At 35.8% G+C, this 12,278-nt stretch overlaps 1 protein-coding gene across 7 annotated transcripts in view; it reads left to right on the top strand.

Moving 5' to 3' along the window:
• The first annotated feature begins 1,478 nt into the window (after window positions 1-1,478).
• DNAH7 (dynein axonemal heavy chain 7) overlaps window positions 1,479-12,278 on the top strand; it is a 110,368-nt gene continuing 99,568 nt past the window's right edge. For 3 of the 7 annotated variants that reach the window (XM_072040565.1, XM_072040566.1, XM_072040564.1), the window contains exons 1-9: window positions 1,479-1,587; window positions 4,966-5,031; window positions 5,505-5,613; window positions 5,723-5,870; window positions 6,217-6,301; window positions 6,525-6,705; window positions 7,119-7,188; window positions 10,524-10,649; window positions 11,295-11,414. In XM_072040565.1, coding sequence (XP_071896666.1) covers window positions 1,573-1,587; window positions 4,966-5,031; window positions 5,505-5,613; window positions 5,723-5,870; window positions 6,217-6,301; window positions 6,525-6,705; window positions 7,119-7,188; window positions 10,524-10,649; window positions 11,295-11,414 — 920 coding nt within the window. In that variant the 5' untranslated portion in view covers window positions 1,479-1,572. Of the gene's footprint in view, window positions 1,588-4,965; window positions 5,032-5,504; window positions 5,614-5,722; window positions 5,871-6,216; window positions 6,302-6,524; window positions 6,706-7,118; window positions 7,189-10,523; window positions 10,650-11,294; window positions 11,415-12,278 lie in introns of those variants that run through there. The other 4 variants (XM_072040563.1, XM_038182328.2, XM_072040568.1 and 1 more) reach the window with 3 other exon arrangements.

The raw sequence follows: 12,278 nt of genomic DNA, 5'->3' as shown, positions 1-12,278 counted from the left end.
GATTATTATGTATTATAGCTAATACAGCATATGGCTTGTTTAAATCTCCCTATTGTGTGTTTGGGTATGAGTGTATTTCTCACATCAGGATCAAAGCTTTGGTACTATTTTAGAAAATGAGTCTGGACTTCAAACTAATGCTGCATTTTAGTGGGGACTGTTAGTGTTAGGTCAGAGCTTGGACTCGATGATCTTGAGGTCTCTTCCAACCTAGAAATTCTGTGATTCTGTGATTTTCTACAACTGGACAAAGCAAAAAATTCCCCACTGGTTCTTTGCCTGTGTTATTTTATCATAGGGACTTTTAAGCTTAAAACTGTGTGTATTATAATGTACAGTACGTAGGTAACAGCCCTGAGTCAGAGGTCATTTGTAGGGATTTTCCAGCAGGCTAACTCCACTGCTGAGTTACCATCTTTTATGCATTACTAGCATGAAAACATTCAAAACCTCTTATTTAAAATTCACACAAATTATCTCACGTTGCAATAGCTGCTTCATATCCCATTGAAATCCAAACATGGCCACAGTAAAATGCTAGAAATCATACTAACCATAACATTTTATTTGCACTGGTCAGCATCAGATTCATAATGCAGGGCACATCCATTTACTGCCAATGAAACTGAAAGATTTTTATTTATTATATTCTTTATTTTGCCTATTCGTGTGGGGCAGAGGCAGGTGGTTTTAATACAACAGCTGTTGTGCGTAAGATCAACTGACTTCAAATTGCATGACGTGGCACCTGAAAAACCTTAGGTGGTTGTTGTGGTTTAGACATCAGAGTTAATTAAGAATGTTTCTGAAAGCACAGCTGAACTTATGTATGTTTAGTTGGAGTACGCGTCTCAGTGCTTAGCCTAAAAACAGGCAGCTGAATTCACTCATCTGCTAATTTAAAAGCTAGGAAGGAATGCCTACTTAAACAGCAGTGAATAGTGCGTACTCTCAATCTTAAATCTCATTTTGATGGAGTTGGCAGGCCCCAGAAGGGTGTCGAGCACTTTCTACTTGGAAGACAATCTCAGTGAAGTAATAGCAAAGTTTAAATTCAACTTTCTGAAACTGGAAATGCATTGCAACAGCTTAAAACAAGCCTCCCAAATGTCACCCATTCCGTTGATTATCAGCTGGCAAACTGCTTCTCCTCAATTACAACACCTGTGTGTAGCCTGGCTTAAACTTAAGGCGCAGGCGGCCTCACCGAGCACACCTGAGGCCTCCTCAAGTGTTTACAGAATGCAAGCTGGGACTGGGCTTTAAGTTTGGTGTCTTTCTCTCAGCTTCTCCTTTGCAGCAGGTACCGGGCGAGGCTTCCTCAAGCCCACGGTTCTGCTGCTTAAGACAACGGATTGCAGTTGGGGGAATAATATCTAATTACAGCTGCTTTGTGACATTTTGTTACGCTGAGGTAAAGAATGACAGTTCCGATTGAAGCCCCTAACGCCAACAAGGGAGGCGGGGGGAGGGGGGGGGAGCGGCCGTTGGGGCGCGCGCTGCTGCCAGGCAACAGCGTCCCCTCAGCGCAGCTGCGCGCCCGGCCGCCCTCGGCCCTCGTCGTGAGCCGAAATGGACAGCGAGCAGGTAGGGGCTGAGGGGCGCCTGGCTGCCGAAGGGGTTGGTTTTTATTTATTTTCCTTATAAAGTATGAAGAGATTTTAACGTATTCAGTCTGTTTCTAGAACTGCAGAAGCCTTAAATGCTGAAGATAAACTCCAAGAGAAACGTCTAGCTGTGCGTGTGGTTTTTCATCGTTGGGCATTAGCTGATATTAATTTGTATCATTTTGCTGGTGGCCTGATTGGTTTGTAGTTGGTTAATTTAATTACAAGGAACAGTCTGCACCTGAAATCATGTTATGTTGTGTAAGACAATCCTGATCTTTTCAATTTGGTTGGTTGGTTTTTGTTTCTGACTTCCTCACTCTGATCTGTTTTCCTCTAAAGAAATGTCTGAAATATATTGAGAGAAATCAATAACTTCCTTCAGTGGATTAAAAGCTCACTGATTTTTCTGTTATTGGGTGTTTCTCTTCTGCTGTGCATGTTAGTGGGTGCGTGTCAGACACTCGCTATCAGAAACAGTCCTCACTTCCAGGACTCTCTTTTTAGCCCATCTCACTGCCAGTGTAAGTTTACTGTGTGTTGTTAAAAAGTACTGGCTAATCTCAGCACTGAAATTGTCATTACCAGCAGGTTGGATGTATAAACTGTGGTGCTGAATTTTGTTTTTCAGCAAAAGAAAATCGAAACAATCTGTGTAATGTTGCATGTGAAGACAAGATACAGTCTTGGTCATTTTTGTATCCCTGTTATTTATAAGAACATCGAAGTCTCTGTTATTTGTTCCTAACCAGGAATCTAAGGATTGAGATGATAGACATAATCACTGAAAGCAATAGCTAGTACTTCTCTGGAAGTTCAAAAGCATTTTCTCCTGAACAAAAAGATCATTCCTCCTGTCCATGCCCTTGAGAGACCAGCAGGTAGTGTTCCCATCTTGCTGTAGAATCTGGACTAGAGAAACAATGAGTTCTGAATTTCATCCAGTAATGCAATGTGTGGAAAACAAAGAGAAAGTCTGTACTTCAGATTGTGAAGTGGCAGAAGTGAATCCAGTTAGGGTCCAGCAGCTAGAAGGCTGTTGACAAACCAGGGCCCAGCAGACCGCTGGGATGGCTGGGAGGCTGCAGCTCTTAGGTATGCAGAGGGTCTGAGGGAACTTTTTTGTTCACCCTGAAGGTGTCCACTGTCTTCCACTACCTGAACCATAGAGAAAGGTGGTACCAGATGCCTCTTGGTGCTGTGCACCACCGAGAAGAAACAATGTTCTCAAGTGGTGGTGTAGAAAATGCTGACCGTGTATAAGGATAACATTCTTTACAAAGAGATGATTAAGCAGTGGAGGAATTTGCCCAGAGAGGCAGTGCCTTTAAAGTTTTATGTTTCAGTTGGACAAGGCCCTGAACAATCTGACCTAACTTCTTGTAGTTAATAAATACTGATTTGAGCAGGAGAGGTCCCGTTCAGCCTATAATTAGAGGTCCCATCCAGCCTACTTTTTTTTTTTTTTTTTTCCTACAATTCTCTGATAATGTGGTTGTATAAAGCCATATTCAAACTCCTCCAAACTCTGTAGGCTACACTGTGTCCTATAGGCTTATCAGCTTGGAAAGTGGCCATCTTATGATGCACTGCACGTTCACTATTAGGAGCCATATTCCTGCTAGTATCACAAAAGACTGGGAGCTGCCACACAACCTGTGGTATGGATATTTATTTTTTTTCTGATAAATATATGACAAAGAAATAAATTGCTTCATATTTTCCCAGTAGATTTACAAGCTCTCCAATTACCAGACAAATATCACAGTTGACATGTAGATCTTTCTGTATTGGTTGTAATACTGTAGTGTTTTTGTTTGGATGTTGGTTTTTTGTCATTCCAGCCTACAAGACTGTTAGGGCTGGTAGAATTTCAATGATTTATTGTGTGTGAAAAATCTTGCACATGTACCCTGCTTAGCTGGAAGATACATTGGTGAGAGCAGTAACCGATGTACTGAAAGAGATAAGTGATTATTGTGGCAAACTCTTAGTCACCTTCTCTGTGATAGGCAAAAAAAAATAGATTAAAAATACCAGGATCTGCTTGCTTGGTGTTCTGAGCACTCCTGTTCACCAGGCATTTTGATCTCTGTTCCAGGTGAATCCAGATGGGTTTAATATCGCATCTGGGGGTGGGGGTGGTGGATTTTTTGTTCCTTGAAAGAGGAGCACTGTTGATTTGGAAACAGGATACTTCTTTGCTGTATGACTCCCACCTCTTACTGCTAGTGGTAGGCAAGGAGTTGCTCCCCATCGTGCTCAGAGGGACTGGAGTGGAAATGTGTTTGCTCCTCTTTCACAAGTTGGACCGTGTGTTTACACAGCAAGTCAGTTTATGAAGAGATCGCTAACAACTGATATCTGTATACTTTGTCAAATCCTGCTCTTTTGACAGAAGTTTTCTTCAGAGCCTGGTTTGATTTTCTTTTTTTTTTTTTTTTTTTTTTTTTTTTTTTTTTTTTATCTTGCTTCAGAATTGCAAAATTCATGTGAATACTTAAATGCCAAACTTGGGGAGTTCTACTGCACAACTGTACTGCAAATGGTATTAAACCTGGCTTGCTTAAGGGTAGCTCATGTATGTATGCATAGAACTCCTCTGCTTTTTTCTTTCCTCCATTCCACAGCCATTGCATAAGAAACAAAGCAGGATGAGGATGGTAATAGCACAAGTGCACAGTGTTACTGTAAGCGCATCTGTATGAAAAGAGGTGGGGTGAGCAATGCTGGGGCATTGGTGGCAGGCTGAAACAAATGACAAATGGAAGTACAGACAAAAGCACTCCTGTTAGCCAATTTTAGATAGTTTTACAACTAGTCTGTCTTGTTTGTTTTTAGTAAGCTGCTGTGCTAAAACATGATAGTCAGAATCCAGGGCATGGTCAGAGGACAATTTTGGACAGAGACTGCATGTGAGGTGCTGAGGGGTCAGTGTTGTGCAAATGCAGAGAATCCTGGGCACTCCTAAATGGAAGCTTAGGAAAAAGGACTATTTTGTGTTTTAAAAAAATGTTGACTGATGAATCTGAATGAAAAACTGAATTGTACATCTATATTAGCTCATGGTATCTTTTAAGGCTTTAATGGATATGTTGGCAAAAAGGTTCCATAAATGCTTCCCAACATAAAACTAATTTTTTTCAGAGCTGTTATTTGTCAAAGGTATTTGAGAAAGTTAAATTTTACATGAAAACATGCTAGAAAGAGTAGGGAAATTACATGAAATTGTATATATAAAATTATTGTAAGAGTTGAAAAATGGGATTATAGCAAGATTACAAGTTCAAGTATTCCAGGAGCCTAATATTAGTACTAATAAAAAGGTTGTTTGTTTGTTTGTTTTTTTCCTCCCAAGGCTGGTCCAAGTGGCAAAGGGAAGCTGGCAAAGAGAACAGTGAATTTACTACCACAGTTGTCTCAGGTGGATTTCTTGTTTTTGTTATAGCTTCCATTTTCAAGTATGTATCACAGCACGTTTATATAGAGACCATTCAGATGTGTGCTGAAGTGGAATCATGTATATCACAGTCTCTGCACTATATATCTGCATACAGAGCATTACTGATATTTCAATATTTGGAAATACATTTCAGTATTCTCAAAACTTTAAACATAGAGTATTTGAAAAAAATGTAGATATTTAAGTAAGGTATAAAACTAGAGAGTATAAGAGCACTTACACAGAAGTCTAATATGCTCATTTCTTGTGAGCTGGATATTTTGTAGTCTAGGGCAATATATAAGTAGTAGTTAACTGTATGATTTTTATGCTGCCTTATTTCTGCTATATATTAATTTATTATTATTATTTATTTTTACTATGTTTAAGATATCATCAGTGTTAGAAAAAAACTATGACAAATGTAAAAGTAAAATATAAAATATTTATTCCAGACAAGATCTAAGCCACCATGGCAGCAGACTTGTCCTTTATTCCATCTGAGTAAAGAACAGGAAGATGATGAGTCAGGAGAGTTTACTGTAAAAAATGAATATCCACCTGGTAAGGTTAACAGTAGTTTTTTCTACTAATGAAAATGTTTCAGAAACTTAAGTAAATGTGCAATACATTTTAACTTTTTTTTTAAACTTCAAAATGTCCTTTCTGCAAGGAGAATATTTAAAGGCAAGATCCAAGAGACTCAAGACACAGGATTCTAGAGATGGTGAAGCTGGACCATCAATTTCTAAATTGCAGAGCAGCAGTCATCTGAAAAAACAGCAAGAACGTTTCAGAAGTGCTCTTGTTAACATTATATTGTGAGTTTCCTTATCTTTGAATAACGTACTTTTCCTTTTTAATAAATGAATCAAATTTTTAAATAATCTTAAATGTTCTAGATTACAAAGCAAAAGGAAGTTTGTAAATGGGTATGAACTACATCGCTGACTTTAAAAGCTAAAACTTAGGAGGTGAAATGCAAACTTGGTCAGATGCTTCAGTGTTCTTTTTGAATCAGAATGTCTTGTGCTTGTTGTAAAATTTTGCCAGTTACCTTTTTTTCAGAATCGATATATAGGGTGGCTATGTATTACTTATGCCAGTAAAATGTATCTAAGAATGTGATCTATACTCTTCACTTAATTAGTTTTGTTTTTGTGTCAGGCAGGAAGACCTTCCTGAAGAACTCCGTGATGGAATCCAGCCTCCAATATCAGATTCTTCTACACCAATAGAGAAAGATATTGTGGTACCTAAAGACTGTTTTCAAGAATATTAAATGCAAAATAGTGGTAGCCATTTATTGTAAAAATTGACAAGATGATTGATACAATGACAGAATTGTGAAAACAAAAAAGCACTTAGCGCTAATTACATTTATTTTTACGAAATAAGCCCATATGTCAGTGAAACTCGCTTTAGCAATGGCTATTTGGTAGTGGACTTAACCAATGCAATCTTTTATCCCACAGAAATACTACTATTACATTCACCATGGAATTGATACAAGAAATGTAGCCCCACTGGATGAATCATGGCTAGATCACGTCTTAGCTTTAATTCCACATCATCTGAAAGTATTTGATGAACATGTACATTCGTTAACAGACGAAATGAAAGAAGACTATTTTCTGAGTGTAAAAAAGGCTATAGGTACATTTCTAGTATTTTATTCTTGTTTTATCTTAAGTTGCTAATACTCAGAAACGTTTGTTGTTGAGTTCTTGTCACTGCCGAGAGCAACCAATGTGGAAGAATTATATGAAGTGCTCTCCTAGATGTTAGAGGTGCATTTTAACAAAAATAATACGCTGGTTTCCTTACCCTTGTAAGGTTGAAAGCTAATGTCATACATTTTCTTTTTTGATCTTTCAAAACTTATACTATTAAAAAGGGCTTTGCAATATATATATATAACTTTCTACTAAATCTATTTTCATGTATATCCAAGTAAAACAATTCATCTCAATGAACTGTGCATTTTGGTAAACTTTTTTCCTTTGATAAGCTTATTCTCATCTTGGTATTTTATTTTACTTTTTTTTTTTTTTTTACACTTTTTTCAGTTGACTTTGTTTTAAGAGATACTAGAGAAAAAGAAGAGAAGAAGGATTCTCTTCTACCTCATCGTGCAGAGTAAGAAAATATATTTATTCAAAAACGTTGACAGGAGAACAGTGGGGTAAAACAGCATGGGTAATGAGTAGTATTAGGTAGTATTACTTGATGTCAGCTGGAGCACTACACAAAACAGTAACAGTAAATAAGATTTAGTAATTAGTTATGTAAGTTCAAGTAATGATTATATAGCATCTCTGGAAAAAAATGAAGAAACATGTATCTACCTCAAATAATTGTTTGGAATTAATTTTATTTTTGCAGTGGTTAGCTAGTAAGAAATCTCCCATTTAACCCCACAGCATTTGAAAATGGGATATAGCAGGGCAAATCCTTGTGTATAACTTGCGTTGTAATCGATGGAACAATGCCCTTTTTTCCACTGATTTCACTGAAGCTCTGTATTGTTTATCAATTGTATGTATTGAGCCAAAATGTAACAGGTTTAAGAATATAGTAAATACAGACTTTTTGTCTCTCACAGCAGTTCACCAAAATGTACTAAAACATTAATAGGTGCCTAGCTTTTTTGCCTGGGTTATACAGCATGTAGGAACCTCTGTGTACTAGTGGGTAGATGTGGCATTTGATTAAAGGACTACCAGCATTCCATTCACATTTGCCTAAAAATCTCTGCAGGCTACTGAAAGCGAGTGTAGCACTACTCCCGGGGTCACACATCTGCCCAGTGTGGCTCAGCCTAGTATCAACTTTTCTAGAACATATTTTATTTCTTACTGAGATTTGAAAGTAAAGAGGTACCACTTCCATAGGTATAGGCTTGAACTGGTAAATAAATTTGCCTTGTAGGTGCATGAAATCTTACAAATACTGTAGAAACAGAATATTTCCACTGAGATCAACCAGATTCTGCTTTGGGGCTAGTATTACTGTGTGATTTTAAAACCAGAAAATGTTTTGTTATAAATAGTATTTCTGGTATGTGGTTTGAGGTATAAGCTTTTAAATACCAAATGGCAGGCTTTAGAGTATATAGGAGGGTGGCTGTTTTTTTGCCAGATATTACTTATGCAATTTGCATCTTGAAAAGAGGAGTAATATAATAATAATTCATTGTTTTATATTCCCTGGGTAAGAGGCTATCCTACTATTTCTGACTCTGAAGATCTTTCATGTCTCCGAAGAACTGTTATTTTGTAGGGCGTCACATTAGTTTGTATGTAAGCTTATGTCACACACTTGCATACCAAACTCAAAGTATAAAATTCTCCTACTACAATAGTCATCAGTAAAACAGCTGTATTCTGTTAACAGTACTTGAAGTATGATCTTTATTCTAAAGATAATATTTTTTTTTTAGTCTAACTCCCTGTAAACACTTTTTCTGTCTCCTATAGAATACAGATTTATTAAAAAATGGATTAAAGTTCTATATCAGAACTTGAAGATGGGGGAAAAAAAGCACTATTACAAACATGACTTATTTTTCAGTAATATTTTTGATTTTTCCCTTGGAACTGTGCTATTCTGTTGGAAATAAAGTGTTTCAGTATCTTGTGAACTGAGGTTACATTTGTCTACATATGGAACTGTGGTCAATTTCTTGCATCTTACTGTTTTTCTTCTTCTAAGATGCATCATTTTTTATTTTTTCTATCAGAGTAAAATCTTGGAGAGGTGAAATGTCTGAATAAATTCTTATATTAGTTTTTCATAAAACAGTATGAAAAATCATCATTACTGTTTGAGAACCTAATGGTATTCTCTCTCATGCACTCAATGTTTGTCTAATTTTGGCACTCAATTCTTTTGGTGGGAATACGTGCTGGAGCATTCTCATTCCTGCCATACACTAGTGCCAGGGTTGTTTTTGAATGAAAACTGCCAAAACAGTGTCAATAAAGCACTGCTTATGTGCAGTTTAGCACATGGTCAACCAAAACAGTTGAAGGAGGCTTGTGAAGAGGCTTGTATGGGGGAATAGCTAAGCTGTTAATTAGAAATTGCCTTACATGTGAGATAGTTGCTGTTTTGCTTGGTGGTATTTCTGATTGTTTGCAGTAACAGAAGCCAGAATTACTTTACTGGCAGAAGCTTAGGATGCTACAATTCTGCAGATGTCTAAGGGGCTAGTTTAACACTTTTTGGAGCCTTGTCTAAATTCCTTACAGTAATAACCAGACTGTGCTTTAGAGAGCTTAATCTCTTTTTGTTCCTTGCTTGAGCCATTTACAGAGAGTGTCACATGCAGATCTAGAAAATGCCTCTTGATCCATTGTCCCAGGTTGGTGCTCCTTATGACAGAGCAGTATTTCAGTCTCTAATTATGACTTAATTCCTATGATCCTTTCAGGACAGTATTATTGAAAGTTAGTTCATGATGTGAATATGCAGAGGCCACTTAAAGAAGAAATCGAAGTTATTCATCTAGACCCAGAGTTCTCTGAGGTGGATTCTACATAATCACATCTCTACGTAACTTATTCCTTTCATTGGAAACCCAGTGCCTGAGATTTGATGAGAGGCAGAAGGATCTGAGACGGGTTAAAATATCATGCTCCATTTCATATCTGAGTAATAACTCTAAGAACATCCAGGAAGATATGGAAACAGTTACCAACAGTGCGAGACATAACTTAATGGTTCTAGCTATACAAAATAAAGTAATTCTGTCATTGGTTCCTGAATGGGGCTATGCAAAATATACTGAAAATCTGTAGTTACACTTGTATAATCTGAGTTAAAACAAAAGTAATAAAGGTTGCAATATGTATTTCTTAATTTGAAATACTCAATATTTTAACAGTAAAATTCAACCATCTGTGGAAAATGGCAAATTACCTTGTTCAATGTTTTTTAAAGGAAATAAAAGTTAGGAGTATATATTTAAACAAACAAACAAAAAACCATGCACACACCGAAATAGTATAATGCTTTTAAAAAGTAGAAAACAGACCCAATGGAATTATGAAAAGGCCCTATAATCATGACCTTTATCAAATTGAATATGATGTTTATAAACATAAACTCAACATAATGTAGAAAATTGTGTATTAATTGAATAAATATTATATGTATGATGATTTTATTACATTTTAAAGATAAAACATGGCATAAGATACCATGAATAACAGATCTCTTAAGATTTGGCCAGTGTTTCTCTCTTATATTTTTTTTTTAATACACTGGTCAATATTTGAATATTAGCATTATTAATATCTGAATAATCAACAGAAAGCTAGATTGATCTATTCTAATTTGTCTGGGATGGAAATTAATTATCTTAAATATACAAATATTTTTGTTCTTCGAACAGCTATGTTATTCCTGCTGTGTTTTTTCTGTTGTTTTCTGTGTGTACATGTGTGTGTCTTGCTTTGTTTTGTTTTTAGACTAGAAGTATTGCCAAAACCTTGGAATAAATCTTTCACATCAGCATACAGTTACATGAAAGAAAATTTGCATGCAATAAATCCTTCAATGTTAGCTGTTCTGAACTTATGGGAGACTTCATTTAAGTAAGTGTTACCTATTTTTCTTAGGTTTTCAGGTGCTCAACGATTTCAGAATCTGAGTGGGGAAATAATGAATGATGATATCTTAAGATTTACGAGTCACCATATTGAATCTGGGGCACCTAAAATATATACATATTGCTTGTCTGTACCTACCCAGAAATCACATGGAATGATTTTCAAAAATTAATGTCACATTTGCCATCTTTATTTCCTGTTGTATGTAGGCAGTTTTAAGCAAGAAGTCACATGTAGAATTTAGATTGTTTAGGAATTTTGTACTTCAGAGGTGTTCAGAAGTTTTAATGTTTGATGTTATATGTAATGACTAACATATACGTTACTCAAACATATGCACAAACTCTGATTCTATAAATGCTTATTAATATACTCAAATGTAGTAATTACTAATTCAATTTAAGATCATGTATACAGACAGTACTGCGGTACTTATATTTGGGGGTTCTGAAATAATAGAAATAATAATAATGAGCTCTGAGAATAAAATTATATTGAAATGTTTAAAATATGTTTAAAATAACATTGTTTGAAATGTTAAATATAAAAACAGTTTTATGGTAAAAAGATAATAAATAACAGGGTACTGTAAATATGCTCCTAAAATATTAATGTTATATTCTGTTTCAGAAATATGCGCCTTCTTGATACAGAAATATTTCACAATAAACAGGAAGCTGAGGAACTCTCACCTTTCCAGATTGAAGTCATCCAGGAAATTGGAAAATCCAAAGCTATTCTATCTAGGAAGTACGATCCAGTGTATCCGTATTTTTGATGTTACAGGAAAATCTATTTCTTCATGTGTTTTTGAAAATCTGAGCTTTGCAGAGAGAAAAAGAATGACCCTTTTTAATAATACATGTTGTGGTGTTGTGAAATGCTTTGAGACCTATGACTGAAAATTGCTTTGTAAATATTGAGCTTATCATAATTTGTGCAGTTTTCTTATTCTGAATTTTGGTGTGATGTGTTTTGCTGGCTTCTTATAGGGATTTTACGAATATATGGATTTTAGTCTGTTATGAGAAACACTTCTGTTCTGAGGACTTGTTATCTAATTGCTCTGCTTCAAAGGATTTTTGGAGCTATTTTTGATTAGTGAAGGTCTGCTTTTTAAAGTTTCTCCAATTTTGTTTTCATTTTTCAAGTAAAAAATGGAAACAGCTAAAATAGTGAATGTTGAAGCAACAAATGAGCAAATGAGAAAGTCAACAATTCAACAGCTGCTATCAACAATTCATGACATTTAAAATGCAAATTGTGATAGAACTTTTTATGCAATAAAACTTGCCCCATCCATGCCTCACACAAAGCAATGCCTCTTATCGATATAGAAAAGTATTGAAACTACTATGTTCCCAAATAACTTTTTTCCTTGTCATTCTATGGAAGCGTTTTTTTTTTTTCCAATTTTTATTTTTTTATTTCTGGCCTTGAAGATATTTTTTTGTTCTTAACTGAAGTCTGCACATTTCTGTGCTTTCTTCCTTCCCATTTCCCTCCAGTACCAGAGCCGATTTCATTTTCACTAATGGTGACTGGGCAGAATTCCCCATGGAATGCTTTCACATTTTAACATCTACTGAGGTTAGAAGGCTTGCATAAGGTACT

Source organism: Anas platyrhynchos, chromosome 7 (genome assembly GCF_047663525.1).
Source record: "Anas platyrhynchos isolate ZD024472 breed Pekin duck chromosome 7, IASCAAS_PekinDuck_T2T, whole genome shotgun sequence".
In the NCBI taxonomy this organism is placed as follows: Eukaryota; Metazoa; Chordata; class Aves; order Anseriformes; family Anatidae; genus Anas; species Anas platyrhynchos.
Note: the sequence above shows the minus strand (reverse complement) of the source record. Positions and strands in the feature narration are given on the sequence as shown.